This window comes from Ylistrum balloti, unplaced genomic scaffold (assembly GCF_031769215.1).
Source record: "Ylistrum balloti isolate Yb309-2 unplaced genomic scaffold, AGI_CSIRO_Ybal_v1 Utg371072, whole genome shotgun sequence".
NCBI classification, from domain to species: domain Eukaryota; kingdom Metazoa; phylum Mollusca; class Bivalvia; order Pectinida; family Pectinidae; genus Ylistrum; species Ylistrum balloti.
In genome coordinates this window covers 609,630-626,681 of record NW_026782592.1, presented here as the reverse complement: position 1 = coordinate 626,681, position 17,052 = coordinate 609,630, and the positions used below count along the sequence as shown (strand labels likewise).

The following is a 17,052-nucleotide window of genomic DNA, read 5'->3' as shown; positions in this document are numbered from 1 at the left end:
TTCCTTTCGAAAAAGAAAAGAAAATGCAACAAATGACCAGTTTGTTCGAACTTGATCTGTCAAAAGCCAAAACAAGCTTGCGGCAAAAATTCCGGACAAGGGAAAGAACAAGATATGAAAAATCAATAACCCTTAAAAAGATCAGAAAATAATTTCAGTGGCATGCAAACTCGGGAAATGTGTAACAATTCTTAGATTTTTAGTCTGCAACAGTCATTTCAGATAACATACATTCTTTATCGGTATATTGGTTTCATGTTTTTAATGAACTTTTGTTTACAGTTATATCTGTCATGCATTCCTAATGTATGTAAGGTATGCATGTATATTTCTACTCTCTGTTTCCGCATATGTTATGGTTATCTAGACAAACATTCATATTATGACAAATGCTTTATCCTTTTTAACTTTTAATATTGATTATAATGTGTTTTTTTCTTAACCAATAAATGATGTATGTATATTGTCAGTTTCAGTTTCCGCGTTTCGGAGCCATATGGAAGTTATCTAGATTGTTATATTTATATTTTATATGTTGTGCACTATTTTTTAAATATAATATTCTTTATGTAAACTTTTTAACACTCTCTATTTGCATTCTCAGTTTCCGCGTAATTATCTAGACTGGTGACATATCTTTTTTTCTTGCGATATTGTCAAAATGCAATACTGGTACATATAAACTCAATCATTTCCACCCTCATTCAAGTTTTGCATGAAGGAGACATCACTGACAGAACCCTATCACTGAAGACGACGGTAACGTTGTATCTCAGACCGTATGGAATGAGAGAAACTGTACTACTATCATACCGCGGGATCTGTTACGTTCTTTATATGTGGCCGTTATCATTGTTACTAATTAACGGTTTTATTGAACATGAACAACAAAGCTTCCTTAAAACCGGAGGTTGTCAGGACCACATCTCTACATACATCTCCATATGTGTCATGAAGCTTTTTCTCTGTGCTGCTTAACATATGTCTAATTTAGGTTCTTGTTTATATTAACAGCCATGTTCATTTAAGAACGTGGCAGGTTTGGTTGGTGGAGGAAAACCGGAGTTCCCGGAGAAAATCCAGTAGCCAGGGGGTCAGTACCTGGCGACTATCCCACGTAGGCCTCGACCAAAAGGTGGAGGGCTAGTGATAAAGACGCTCAGAGGTCTTAACCACGTGACTACCGAGGTCCCCAAATGTAGGTTCTATTGGGTGTAGGGGATGGATATTATTGATAACTAAGCAAGGGTTGGAAGCCTTTTCAGCTACAGAACATTGGCGCGGGCCAGCTTCTATATATGATTCATAAATGGTGGACAAGGCGAAGCTCATCAGAAGCTAGAGTTAAACGTCTGACAAATCGAATCGAACCGAGCCCTTCGCAAATATAACAAACCCTGAGTAACAAATCACAAACTTATCGAAGCTTTGAAAAAAAAAATGATTCCCGAAATTGTTGAATCCACATCCTTTGTGAGATAGATACCAGAACTCATTGAACCACAACGAGAACAGAAACGAACAAGAGATTTGTATAGCATCACGGAAGTAACGATTGTACTCTCTGAATTCACTCCATTCACTGTGAACTTTTTTTATGTGACAAGCTGTATGAAAGCAGCTAATGAGACGCAAATGTTGAACTCTGTCAAAGGTTGGAGTAAAAAATTTAACCATTTGAGCCACGACTTTATCAGACAATTCTTTTTATTGGTGAGTCAAATGAAATTGTTCAATTGAATTTTTTTTTCTCCTTTCCGTCGAAATAAAACGTTTGCCTATACATTGACAGGCCAAAAACCACTCAAAAATGGCTTCAAGTCAAAAGAGCCACAATATGATTCTTTAGACCACGGCAAACGTTCATTCCCAGTCTGTTCTATACTCGAGAGTCGCCTTAATTAGTAACACATAATCATTAATCACATGGAAATCAAGCTTTGGAATATACATTGGCAGGTCAGATGTCACACAAAAAAAGTGCTCAGATGATCTAACGACATCGTGAGCCATAGAGCAACAACCAAACATCATTTCTCGTCATGTTCTATATTGGCATCCTCGATATCGCAAAGGTTACGATCACTTTCCCTCTCCTAAACGCCTCGTCTAAACTTCATCGGATATAACACCGATTATATGACTTTTCATAAATCAACTGTTCATTAAAACATGTAAAATCGCTTATTTCAAGAACTATTTATATTTTTAGACGTAATATCTATGTATATTTAGATAGTAATTCTATCGAATTACCACGCGTGCTAAAATACAGCTCACGGTTTTCCGTCACTTCTGAATACAACAAAAATATATGTAGTGCCAGTTGCAGGATAAATACGGGTCTTTCTGTCCCGATTCAGACTTTTTAAAAAAATCGCCGAAGTCACGCACGTGCTTAATTAAATACAGTTGTTTTCTCAATCTCTCCAGTAGTACATTGTGGTATGAATGTTAAGGAACGACAACTCTGGTAGAGATTGCTGTTTTCCGTCACTTTCGAATACAGCAAAAATACATGTGACAGACGTATTCCGACAACGGCACTGTCAATTGCAGGATAAACTTGAAAATATTTTTTTCGTTTGGTAAAAAGTTCACTAACTTTCTCATTCATCTCAGTCATCTATCTGTCGAAAATATTAATATCAACAATACCTTTCATTAATTAAAAACATGATAGAATATTTGTGTGGTTGCATGGCATCATTTCTCGGGATTTTTTTTTTTTTTTTACAATTTTATTTTTTCAATCTTAAATAGAGATGATTACCAGAATAGAAGACACGAACCGTTAAAAATGCAATCATAATTAATAGATACCTTATTTTTTGTTTAGAATAGTTAATATTTACTTGTTTACAAAATTAAAAAGATGCATCAAATATTTGAGAAGTGTTCCATTGGATAGCTTTTCATTTTTCCCCCGTTACAGGTACCGATGTTAACCGTTATGGTCAGGAATGTAAATTAAAGTTGCATTATAGCATTAATACAGACACTGTTACTGACTGGTACACCTGGTAATAGAAAGTAAGGCTGTAATAATGAATTTGTTTTAAGATATGGATCCCTGACTGCACCAGTCTCCGTTAGTACCTGTATTAATGCAATTTTACAACTTTGATTTACATCATTCCAAGCGAACGCGCCGAAGTACAGTTAGGTCTTTCCGATCGTTGCGACGACGGTGATCGAGGATGTCCGAAAAGACATACAACATGGCGGCCAACAAATCACACGTGCAAGTGCGGTTCTTCACCAAATCAGCGTATGTATCGTGACAATAATTATCTCTGCTGTGATATTTATTCTCATACAAGTTTCATCTGTAGATCCTTCTGTCGATAAGATTTGGACAAAATTAAATCCCTCTTGTGGGTAATTATGATAGTCCAACTTTTGAGAAAACATTTATTACTCAAAACAGAAATATCTCTCAAATATAAGCATAGAAGTTGAGAGTACAGACTGCCATACTAGCTTCAGTGAATCTTCCCTTTAATTGAGTGATAGAGTGTCCGGCTGGAGACCAAGAGGTTGCTAGTTTGAATCCCACCAGTGGCATCGGGAAACCTGATAACCACAACATACATAGATTTATTCATAGGAACCAGACATTTTATGTGTGAAATATAGTTAATGCAGTTATAAATAATACTTTTTCCCCATATTGATTCCATTCAGATCCGCTTGACCTTTTAACTGATACCCATCACTTTCTGGCCCTGTCCTCAAAGCAAACACTCTGCACCCTAATATATACCCTATCCTATATCTTCTTGATTGTTTGACTAAAGGGAAATTCGAGACTTCCAACTTTTATACTACCTCTCCTTCACAAATAATGTATGTATACACATATTTCCAAAAATGAGTGATAACTTGTGTATAAAATTGATATTGATTGAACCAACAAGGAAAATGATGGAGCATAGGATTTTAACAGTTTTATTCCAGTTCACATTTGTATATTTATGGTTACAGGTACAGTGTTCCCTCAACTCCATTTGCTGTACCAGCTGATGTCGGAACAAAGGAGCTTAGTGCCCTCATTAACAGTATCCTACAAGGTAAATTCATATGCACAATACCACATGTTTGATTCTGGAAAGCTGCCTTATAAAAAAATTAAGACAGTCAGTATGGAAAAATTGGTTGCAACTTTCAGTGATTATGAAATAGGATAGCAAAGATATGACTCAAAGATAATTCCAACAAATATGAAAATACCAACATGTCAACATAATCATAATCCAAACTCAGATTCAATAAAACTAGGACAAAATATGAACAAAAGAAAGATTTACATGGAGTTTCCTGAAAAAGTAGAAGGAGAATAAGACCAGGTGTTCCAGAAGAGTAAGCATCTTCTGCTTTATTGATGACACCTGCCATGAAAATCTTGGTCAATTTACTGTAAATTTTATATTCAAGATATATTCATTACTTCGTAGATTGAAACTACTACATATTAATCCTGATCTACCCCTCAGTATTAAATGTATTAAGTCTTAAACTGAATCCATACATATATGTACTCTTACAAAGTACCAATGATTGTTGCAAACCATTTTGTTCTTAATTTTTCTTCTTAGTGTGGGTAGAGTTTTAAGGACTTTGATGGGAACAGTCATCCATTGATTTGACTTTTGATTAAGATAATTTTTACTTGATGTTTAAATAAAGCTTCAGTTGGAAAATGAAGAACATTCATAAAAAAGTAAATACAAAACAAAAACAATGTACCTTTTTTTCTCTTTTTATCCTGGAAACAGGAATAAGGGGGGAAATCAATATACTTATTCCCTTTTCATCCTGGAAGTGTGAATAAGTTAAAAGATTCTACATACTTATTCCTTTTTTTATCCTAGAAATTGGAATAAGGAATAAGTATTAGAATTTGTATTCTCACAGTAGGACAGACAAAAAGGCTACAATTTTGCATTTCTTATTCCCAATTCGCCCAGTAATATAAAAAATAACAAACTACTATACACTGATAAATTATATTATGATCATACTAACATTACCATTACAGGAAATGATGAATTAACACTTGAATGTTTCTGCTTTGATAGATATCAGTAATTTTTGATAAATATTGTAGATGGGAGTGAAGAAACAGCCCATGTGGATTTTGATTTCCTTATCAATGGAGAATTCCTTCGGATCACACTCAGCAAACACCTAGAGGCAAAAGACCTGTCTACGGTACAGATTTTCTGTTTACATATGTACATGTGTGATAGAAATTATAGAAAAACAAAATGGTGGCCAGCAATAAACGCCATGCTATCATTACAAATGACAAATCCACATGATTTTATTTAAGTAAGTAAACACTGACTGACATAAATTAAAAAGTACTGAATTTGTGTGTGTGTATAGCAAGTCATAACAATTCCAGTTTAAATTGAAACTAATTTTTTTTTTGTTTGTTTGTATTGACTGCTTGTTAGGTCATCTGGCCTGAAAGGTCAAGATGACCTATAGCCATTGTGCTTCGTCTGTTGTCGTGTGATATGCTTAAACTTTTTCTTTGAATTCCTACTCCTCTTTCATAGCTGGATGGATAGTCGGATGCATTATTGGATAAGCATAATCATTTCCTCAATTCAGAATTTTGATTTGACCCCTTGGAGTCGAGGGATAGGGCGCCAAAGGGGGAGATGTTGAAATTAGATTTAAAACCCTACTCCTCCTTTCTACCTGGTTGGATTCATCAACAAGCTTTGGCTTGATTAATCAGTTGGGTTCTTTAATTAAGTTTAAATAAGTTGATTTGGTCTCTGGGAACCTGGGGGTTGGCGGAGTGCCAAATGGTAGAGGCAGTCAATATTTTGATTCAAAATGCTATGTTTTCTTAATGCTGAAATGAATTTTAATCAAATTTGGTGTGGAATATCATTGAGGATAGAGAATCATTTCTTAGATTCCGAACGATGAGTCAACCCCTAGGGACTTAGGTAGAAGGAAACTGTTGATTTGCATTATTCCTGAAATTATTGGTCATGTTTGAGATATACAGGTATAGCAGTTTGGTTATGAAAAATATATCCTTACATGTTTATATATTTATAAACTACATAACATTTACATTAATAGTAGAGAGACAAAATTTGTGTAAATAAAAAATTTCCTCTGATTTTGGACATGTGATTGCCATGGTTACCAACTGAAAAAATGCTAAAAATGAAAAATACTGCTAATTCCAACCTGACACTACAACTTTACAGAAGAAATTTATTTCTGAACACCTATCTTAAAATCAACAACATTGTCATGGTAGCAAATTACTTACATTTCAGCAAATTCCAATGCTGAAATCCTTCACAACATGACCACATGTAAACACTATGAAAATTTCACTTCCTGTAAAGCTAGTTTTTGGTGCGTAGACACAGATTTGATGTTTTAATGAAGCAACAATGTCTTCTATGTAAGTTGTAGTTGAGCAATTTATTTTAGGTGTATTTGACCTCTTTCATATATAGGTCTTTATAGTCAGATGACAGTTATGACCCTTGGGCCTCTTGTTGTTACATTTGCGAAACTAAAAAGTAAATTCAGTTCAGAACCTACTGGAGAAGGGGTAAACTCTACTATAGTTTATATAGGAAAATTATATAAATTACATCAGGTATGTTTGAGCATTATTTGTATATTTTGTATTGGAAATAGTATAAATCAAACTTGGTAAGAATGGTTAGTATAGGATGACAGTTTGATATTATGCACATATTGACCCTTGCTGAGCCACAAATATACCCATCATGGATGGAAGGGTCTTATGGTAAAATCATCTGTCTTTTCACAAATATCATTTTCTCTTCTCCATACTAGACATACATTCAAATGGTTTCCAATTGTGAGTTCACTCAGGTGACCATTTATGTCCCTGGGCCTCTTGTTTAACAGTTACTGGAGAACCGGCAAAGCTGGCTATACAGACCATTCAGCTATATGGTCAAACATATTTAACTATTTATATATATTGAGCAAATGCAAACAAATGAGTCATACCTGGTTGCGATTATCATGTGTTAAGATTTCTGAAGTTATTCGGACAATTTGACTGTTATAAAATCATCATGTTCTACTTTTTGTGTTCTTCACAGGAAGAGACTTTAATGGTTGAGTACATGCAACGACACCCATCACCAAAACCAGAGGATACCATGTTACACAATGACTGGGTTAGCTGTGTAAGGGGTAGTAACAGCGGGTAGGTGTTTCAAATTAACAATATCATTGATAGATTGCTTACCCTCTGGCACACAGTGGTTGAGTCAAATGAAGAACCCCACCACCACCTACCCTCCCCCTCACCACCAAAATGACATGACCCTGGTTGTCAATTTTGGTCAGAAGCATCATTGGTGAAGGGAACAAATTTGTATAAATGGTGGGTCTCAACCAAGAGATGAGAGAGGCCCATAGGGAAAATGAAGCAAATTCTTAATAATATCTTTCGCATATTGAACTGCTGTACTAGGTTAGCTTAACCTGACCAGTGTTCAAATGGAAATTGTTCTTAAACACTTGTTTTAATTTCCATTCTCATTACAAAAGACAAACATTTTGGCCATTCATGAAGCATGATAAGTATTGGATGTAGACACTCTAATGAGAACGCTCTTAAACAAAGCAATGGTAATCTGAATTCAAGCAGACACAAAGTCCATGTGTTTTCTAGGGTGTCGTAATAATTCCCTCTTTTTGCTGACACCATTTAGATATGTACATTGTTTTATTTTGTATGAAGGATACTCTCTGGTTGTTACGACAACACCATTCATATTTGGACAAAGACAGGAAATGAAATGACATTGAGGATGACCTTTCCTGGCCACACATCACCTGTCAAGGCTGTGGAGTGGATTAACACAGGTAATTATCACTGAAGATTGTAGAGTAAGGAATGGATGTCATTTGGGCAAAGCTCTTCCCATGTTACATTTTTTTGGATAAAATAGACATAATTTATCTAACTGGAAAAAAAATTAATTAAGGTATCCTGGAGATATAACTCCAGCTAATGATGGTATGAAAGCTGTTTTTCATCGTTATTTTCAAAAATAAAAGAATTCTTGTGATCTTCTTGGTTTTAGAATACAAATTCAAATTGCTGGGCGAGTAAAAGTTATCAAAGAAATTGAAGTGTTAGTATTTGAACTATGCCAATGATTTAATAAATTATTTTTCTATTTGGTTATTTTGGGGGGGTGACTATGCAAAATTAAAATTTAAAATTAAAATGCAATAAAAAAAGATACAAGTAAAAAATGTAGCTAATAAATAAAAATGTAGCTAATATTGGTACCACATCAATTGCAAATAATGCCTAAATGGAACTACCAAAGTGCTCTACATCTGTCAGTCTGTACAGATTTTGCTGTATTAGGGGTATATGTCTTACACATTTTCTTTTGTTTTGTGAATAGCTCTTGAGATAGAAAAATAATGTTGTATACTGAAATTGAATTAGTTTTAATTTTTCTAGCGATAACTTACATAGTATAACATTCAGTATACCAGTGTCAATCCAATGATTTATTTTGTCACAAAAATTAAATTTCATATACTTTGTCAGCTTTTTCTTTACTTTCAACTTTACCTGAAGGTCAAGATGTTTATTATGCTAGATCAAAATCTATATGTTTCAAATATCACAATTTAATTGTTTTTCCTTTGCTTGAAGATGACACACCAATCAGTACCTTTATATCTGGATCACATGACCAGACAATATTGATGTGGTCCTGGAATAGTGAGACAGGTACAGTGGATTGTATCAATGTTTGTCGTGGACATGCTGGGAGTGTTGACTGTTTGGCAGTCAACTTATCAAAGACCATGGTAAATACAATGTAAATCCTGTTTGTAATGAATATCTGTATCATGTGTCTGTCTGAAGAATAGAAGTGCAGTCCATTATTCGAGAAAATATAATTGGTATTATTACTGGTATTGGTATTATTATGTGGATTATTAAAGCGTAAGTGACAAGATATTTGACTGAATATGTGTTGCAGATGCTGAATTAGTCTTATGTGTTTAAATTACTAAAATTTCATTGTGCCAAAATACAGTCTAACCTTGTTATCTTAAAACTCAGGAGGACCATGGGGAAACCAAGTATTTAGTTTAAGTGAATATGAATGTTGTGTGTAAATTTGGACAGTGCTGACAAAATTCTTCGAATTAAACTAGGCCTTCAAGTTAGACAAGTTCAAGATAACAAGGTTCGACGTTGAGTATGTGATTACTGTTATACATTGACATATTTTGGGAAAGAAACATTGGATTTGAGATGTATATGTATACTGTTGAGATGTTTTCCAAATCTGATTTTGTTTGCTTTCTTTTCATAACCATGTGATATGTTTAGTTTTCCAGTGGATCATGGGACGGGAGGTTGAAGTTGTGGTCTGCAGGTCAGTTCAGTACCATCAAACCTTGTTGATGTAGTCCTCAGTACATAGAAAATATGTTCAGTATTATGAAGCTAGTACTTGAAATATTAAGATTTATAATGATGATTGATGTAAGCTTGGTATCCAGATTTGAATGCCTATTTCAACTATAACATGAAACATTGGCCCACCTTTTATTCATCCTATTGGCAAAAAACAGAAATGATCACAAGTAAATCTACTGTGAAAATCTCCCTGTTTGCTGTATATAAAATAGTACACTGTTCTGTAGGTATCAACCTTTCAACTATTCTCTTCACTGTTGAGATACCGCACTAACATAAATGAGACATTTACAGTATTACAATGGAATGTCCTGCCAATAGCAGCAGTACAATGCACTACAGAAAAAGTTTACATCCTGAACGTCATCAAACAGATTCTTGTTTATTTTAATAATTTTATTTTAAGGCTAGCTATTGCTCACTGTTTAACCTCATCTTATTTCAAAATTGATGAAAAATAGATCCCCTCAAAAAAGATAGCTTTTGCAAATCACTGTTTTGAAACTGAGTACTAGTGAAACCTGTTTCTAAGTCTTGTGTTCTTTCAGAGCTAACAAGTAATGGAGATGTTAATGATGAGGAAGATGAAAGTATGGAAACACCCAAAAAGAAAAAGAAAACAGATGGAAAATCACGCCAAACAAGGGTATGTGAAGTCATGAACTTTGAAGAGTTACAGGTGATGATTGAGTGACATTTTATTTAGGTGTGCTGTGTAACACATTTAAAAATTTGAAATAGTTTACTTGACTGTATGAATTTCTTGCGAATGATGGTAATAATTAACGATGCATCTTAACTTGAGACGTATTGTGTTTTAGGTCCCTATGTTGACGTTAGAAGGTCACACAGAGGGAGTATCAGGGATGGAGTGGCTGGACAATTCAACTGTATGCACAGTATCATGGGACCATACAATTAGGCTATGGGACATGAATGAGGCAAAGCAGAAGTCATTACTGGTGAGGTTTAACACTACTGCATATGCAGGAAGAATACTGAGGAAGCTAGGGGACTTGGGGCCCCTCAAATCAGAAATCCGCCACATCATTATTTATACCCCTGGATCGAAAGTGCTGGGGCATGTTACTTTAGCCTTGCCCATAACTATTGCATCTTAAGAGGTGGGGCTTTCATATTTTACAAATTTGTTCCTTGTGACAAGACCTTTCCAGTGGTATGAAAATTTTTGCCCCCATGACATTGACCATGACCTTTGACCTACTTTTAAAAAAATTTTAACATTGGCCATTACTATTGCATCGTAAGAGGTATGGCTTTCATATTTTGTATGTGTGTTTCTTGTGACAAGATCTTTTTGTTGGTATCAAAATTTTGGACCATGTGACCTTGACCATGACCTATGATCTACATTTGATAAACTTAAACATTGGCCTTTATTATTGCACTTTAAGAGGTCTGCTTTTATATTTGACAGAATTATACCCTATGAACTTGTTTCAAAAAGTGTGCTTGCAATTAGAACATGCCTTTCACAGTGCAGTTTTAATGTCCTTCTTTAGAATTTTGTTGTAACTAGGGCATAGTGCTTCTTAAAAACATCTTGTTTATTCTCCTTTAATTTTACACAAAAATGCCCTATATTTTTGACACAGTGACTAAACTTTGCTGAATATCCATTGCTAGTTTTGTAGTTACTTTCTGACTATCAAAATGATTTAAAACAAATTTGACCTTCACATATCTTGTGAACATCGAAGAATTGCTTACCCATTTGACCCTGATGTTTCTACATGCGGGCTATTCCTCAGTTTCACATTGCGACCAGATATCCAGGAGACGTTTATATAATTACCTTTAAAAGAATGATTAGTATGTTTTAGGTATTATTTGACACAAGTTTGGAATTTGTTAGAATTTGTACTAACTAACATTCCTCAACTGATATATATCATAGTTAAATATGAGAGACTGCCCTTTTGTGTTTTGTTCACTGTATTTTAAATATTTCTCTTGCCATACAGCCAGGTTCCAAAGTATTTCTGGACATGTCATACTCTAAACTGAACTGCCAAGTTCTAACAGCCTCTGCAGACCGACATGTAAGGCTTTGGGATCCTAGGAGTTCAGGTAAGTAATACTAACAAAGTTTTCTTACATTATGATGTCTATATTTGGTTACAGAATAAATTTTCTCTATTAAGTGGATAATGATACAGTTGTTTCACCCCTACACCTTGTTGAAGGGTCAGGTTCTTAGGCTAACATGTTATTTGTATCTAGACCTCTATTTTGTTTCCTGCCTGTGATTTTAAGTAATGACATAGCATCTTCTATCTGCCATTTGTCTGTGTCCTCTTGATAAACAGAAGACTTAGTCGAGATCTTTGGATAGTACTAGTAGCATGCCCGGGCAAAACCTTTCCACTTTGTTCAAAAGAATGACCTTTACCTGCTCTGAAATACAGGAAGGGCAAATGTATTTTAATTTAAAAACAATTTATTTTCTAAAGAGGTGAGCAATGTTGGGCCATTGGGAACTCTTGTTACACTGTGGTGTTTGGTTCATTTGTGTACAAGTAATGTTCAAAATCTGTCAATGTTTCTTGTTACAGAAGGATCAGTAGTAAAGTGTACCTTTACCTCACACAATGGCTGGGTTTCAAGTGTTGATTGGTCCAAAGAAAATGAAAATCATTTTATATCTGGGTCTTATGACAAAATCATGAAAATGTGGGATACAAGAAGGTAAGAATTCTTCACAAGTTCTCCAAAATATTGTCATTTTAAAAAGGAATATCAGTTTGGGTTTTCCTTAAAATCCTCTCTCAACTAATCTCATTTTTAAAAAGGAAAACAAAAATACAAAAAACAAAAATTCCTGACCATACACATTTTATATGTTACCATTTATTTGATAAGGGGACATATTATGTGCTGCTGATCAGGACCTACTAAGGTTGATATGAAGGCATGCCTTGGCATGGTAATGGTAGATTGTTCTGTACAAAAAAAAAAGAGACCGTTTTCAACCAGTTTTGTCCAAAAAGTTTTGAAATTCACCTAGCAGCAGAGTTATCTGTGTATGATAATTCAGCTTATAACATTGAATGTGTTATTCAATATTATAGTAAATGTCAGTTCATATCCATGTCTGAAAAACATTATACAGTAACGGTCTCAAACTTTATCACAAATATGTCAAATCCTCTTGTTGATTGATTAGCGTGTTCTTTACTGGGATAGATGTAAAAAGCAAAGCAGCAAACAACTGGGCAAAATGAGGACATCATAGAAGAGATTGGGATATCCAACCAATGTAGAACCAATCAAAAATATCCAATAGTTAGTTCCACAATCCCTATAGGTGTACTTACAAACTTTTTGAACAAAATTGACCACTGATATTATAGAACAGTTGGAGAGTGCTTTCTCTAAAGGTTATACCAAAAGGCCTTTGCCCGTTAGGCATAGTCTACAAATTTGTACTGTTCCCAAGATAGAGCAAATACATATTTCAGATGTTGAAATCAAAATGGCTATACATTTATATAAGCTATATTGTTTTTCTGCTTAGTCCCAAAAGTTATCATGCACAACTATTGAACTTGGGAGTCTACATATAAAATTTGGGAATGATTCACAGAATGCTAACCAATTAAGAAAAAGCAACATGAAATTTCAAATGTCAAAATCCAAGATGACTGGCAACCAGTTTGTTTTTGTAATCAATCTGCAAGTTGATTATGCACAACTAGGAATTAAGGGTAGTTTGAATTTGAATTTAGATAAAGATCCGTCCTGCACTTCATAGAAATAACTATGGGAAAAAAAGTATTAAAGAATGGATGGATGGAAGACAGAACACTGATGAAGGACGATTTGGAACAGTCCAACATGATAGGATAAATATAGAGTACTTTATCTACAAAATTTTCAAATATACACTAAATCAACAGCAATTCGAAAGTTTGAAGACAGGTGTATGTTTGGATGGCTTATTATAGGGTATATTACCCTATAATTGAAATACTCGAGATAACCTTGTGTACATGTATTGTTTACCTTAAATATCTCCCCGAGATAACCCTGTGTACATGTATTGTTTACCTTAAATATCTCCCCGAGATAACCCTGTGTACATGTATTGTTTACCTTAATTATCTCCCCGAGATAACCCTGTGTACATGTATTGTTTACCTTAATTATCTCCCCGAGATAACCCTGTGTACATGTATTGTTTACCTTAAATATCTCCCCGAGATAACCCTGTATATATGTATTGTATACCTTAATTATCTCCCCGAGATAACCCTGTGTACATGTATTGTTTACCTTAAATATCTCCCCGAGATAACCCTGTATACATGTATTGTTTACCTTAATTATCTCCCCGAGATAACCCTGTGTACATGTATTGTTTAGCTTAATTGTCTCCCCGAGATAACCCTGTATATATGTATTGTTTAGCTTAATTTTCTCCCCTAGGTAACCCTGTATACATGTATTATTTAGCTTAATTGTCTCCCCGAGGTAACCCTATATACATGTATTGTTTAGCTTAATTGTCTCTGTGAGATAACCCTGTATACATGTATTGTTTAGCTTAATTGTCTCCCCGAGATAACCCTGTATATATGTATTGTTTAGCTTAATTGTCTCCTTGAGATAACCCTGTATACATGTATTGTTTAGCTTAATTGTCTCCCCGAGATAACCCTGTATACATGTATTGTTTAGCATAATTATGTGAATTAACACATTTTTCATGGTGCTAATTTGCCAATGATATTGTGCTAAACATTGGTTATGCCTAATAAAGTATGTTAACATTATGTACTTTTAACATATTTGTATTTTCATTAGAGTTTTGTGAATGGTTCTCCCTTTTTTTTCAGTCCGAAAGTACCTTTGTTCGAAATGAGTGGTCATGATGAGAAAATCCTTTGTGTGGATTGGTCATTACCTACTTTGATGTTATCAGGAGGAGCGGATAACCATTTGAAGAGCTTCCAGTATAACTCTAGCAGTTAAAATAGTATATTATAGGGAGCTTTGAAGATCAAAATGTATCTACCACAGAGCATTCTGGTCTGATCAGTTATAACTGATCATAAGAGTAAATCACATGAAACTTAGAGTTTACTAGTGTACTCTTTAGTTTTGAGGTACTTTGACATGCAAACACTTATTTTTTAACATTTGTATGGGAAGGGCTTTATTTCATTTGAATTTTATGGATATTTCACCTCTGTATGATTCAAGTACTCATATATGAATAAAAAAAATAAGATTTTATGTTCAACTTTAAGATACCTGCAGTCATGTACAAAAAAGGTATGCCTGATTTACCTCATCTTCAGTCTACGTAAGTCATTGGCTTGAGTACCATCGTGATATCTTCCAGAAGAAAAGAAACAAGATTTGTTTTTTAGTTGGAAGATATCTGACACTGCTAAATTACTTTATGATTATCCAGTTTTGTCAATGAAGAAAGAAAGTGAGATTTTGTAATAATCTCTGACACTGCCAAATCAGTTTACAACTATTCAGTATATACAGTCATGTATGTGAGAAAAAGAAATAAGATTTGTGTTCATAATTGAATATTAATTTATATTTCTACAAATTTACTTTTATGATTATACCCCAGTCAAAGAAATAGATATTTTGTGTTCAGGTACTGGAACATGATGGGAGAAATTCTGTCCGCTCATAATATGAAGGTCTTAATACTGGTTGGATGGATGGATGGATCGGTAGGTGGATAAGTAGGTGGATGGATGAATGGGTGGACAGATAGATAGATGGATGGATGGTTGGAGTGTGGTTGAGTAGGAGTAAGGAGGGAAGGTCTGTCTGTATACAGTACTAATAAAGCTGATAAATAAATACATTTGTTGTTGTTGTTGAACTGAATCCCATTTTTTGTAAATCCCCACCAAATTATCAAGTATTAAAGTAGTTCAATGTAGATACCTACAAACTTCACAGTTTCAGATTTTTACAGACACATTAAGCCACTCACAGTACACACCGAAGAACTGTGACACTCCATCACAAATGTAGACTGTTATGTACTGTGCGGTTTTGTACCAGTGATTCTATCTTGTGTACATACATCAAGAACATTGGGGGAAAAGTCCATGATTTTTTTTAATCTTCATTCAAAATATTTCCAGAAATCCTACATACTTCTACATTGACGATAATATTAATCTGCCATCAATGTTAATTACAACACTGTAAAGTATGAACAATAAAACCATAACCAAGCAGACACAAATTTGATATTATTCTGGTAAATTTCATACCAAATATCATACCCCATTTATGCATATAAAGTGTATCTTGCCCTCTCTCCTCTACTACCTGTCATTAGACTTTCTATTTGTGACATGGGTTTACCTAGGTGAGGTAGTGTCATGCCTGGAGAGTAGGCCAATTTGACCTTTGACCTATATCAAAGAAAATGTGAGTGCTAATTCTCATTCACTGTCATCAAAACTTCTGGGGCATTGATTCACCTATTTGTAGGTAAGTGGGGCAGTGTGTCATTTGCCAAATGTAGGTCACTTAGACTTGCATATTGAAATTCTACCTTAGATATGAATGGGTGATGCCACCTATTCTAAGTTATGCTTTTCGTTTTTTCATTTCTATGTCACTTATTTGTTTGAACTTCTGATAACAATAAATCAGTAATATTACTGAATTAATTCCCATTTATACTACAAAATGCAATTAGATAATGAAAAGACATGAAATACACAGTGTCACTAGATAAAATTTAATAGCATATTTTTCAGTTCGCCTGGTCTGGTGAGTTGATGCCATACTGTGATGTCCATCAACAATTACTTGAAATAAACTGGGACTCCATTGCTCTGAACTTTTTGGTGCAGAAGGAGAATGACTCAATAGGGGAAACAGATATCATTCATTAAAATACTACTTTAGATGGTGCAATTTCAGCCACACCAAACCAGATGAGCATTACTAGCCCTATGGGTCTCTTGTCTGCAACAGTAACACAAACTGTTCATATTTTGTTGGAAAGAGATAATCCATTGTATGCCGATTTTGACACATTTGACCTCTGTGACTTTGAAAGTGTGTCTAGGTCATTCTTTTTGATAAACATAGCAGCCTTCATCCCAGCATGCCATTGGCCCTTGAAAATCACCTGAATAATTTAACATAAAGCTGCACTGTGTGTTGGTGGAGGTGATGTGCAAAGTGTTGGAAGTAACATAGGCCAAAATTATGTCATTTCATTCTCTTGTGATCGAGAATGTATCAAGGCAATCCTGTAGAAACCGACTTAATTGGAAGTCATAATGCAAAAAGAAAATACATTTGTAGCCTTTAGCTAGATCTGTTATGTACTACTTGGTACACATTTCTCCTGTGAGATTTAATTACGACTTATAGTTTCTTACCTGTGAATTACAGTCATAGTTTCAAATCCAGATGTTGCATTTCTTGTGTGATTAAATTAATCAGAAGCTTTCCTGACAAAAGCAGTCTTTTCCCATGGACATCAGCTGCTAGTTTTATTATTATCAACTATATAAACTTTCATTAAGAGTGATTTTTAGCCTGAA

At 34.4% G+C, this 17,052-nt stretch overlaps 1 protein-coding gene across 1 annotated transcript; it reads left to right on the top strand.

The window, feature by feature from the left end:
- Positions 1-3,221: 3,221 nt before the first annotated feature.
- LOC132560515 (ribosome biogenesis protein WDR12 homolog) lies at positions 3,222-15,337 on the top strand. The gene is made up of 12 exons (XM_060225183.1): positions 3,222-3,271; positions 3,988-4,073; positions 5,111-5,214; positions 7,122-7,228; positions 7,769-7,893; positions 8,705-8,862; positions 9,395-9,440; positions 10,033-10,130; positions 10,306-10,446; positions 11,470-11,575; positions 12,061-12,193; positions 14,344-15,337. The coding sequence occupies exons 1-12, from the start codon at positions 3,222-3,224 to the stop codon at positions 14,477-14,479; spliced, it is 1,290 nt and encodes a 429-aa protein (XP_060081166.1). The 3' UTR covers positions 14,480-15,337.
- The last annotated feature ends 1,715 nt before the right edge of the window (positions 15,338-17,052 follow it).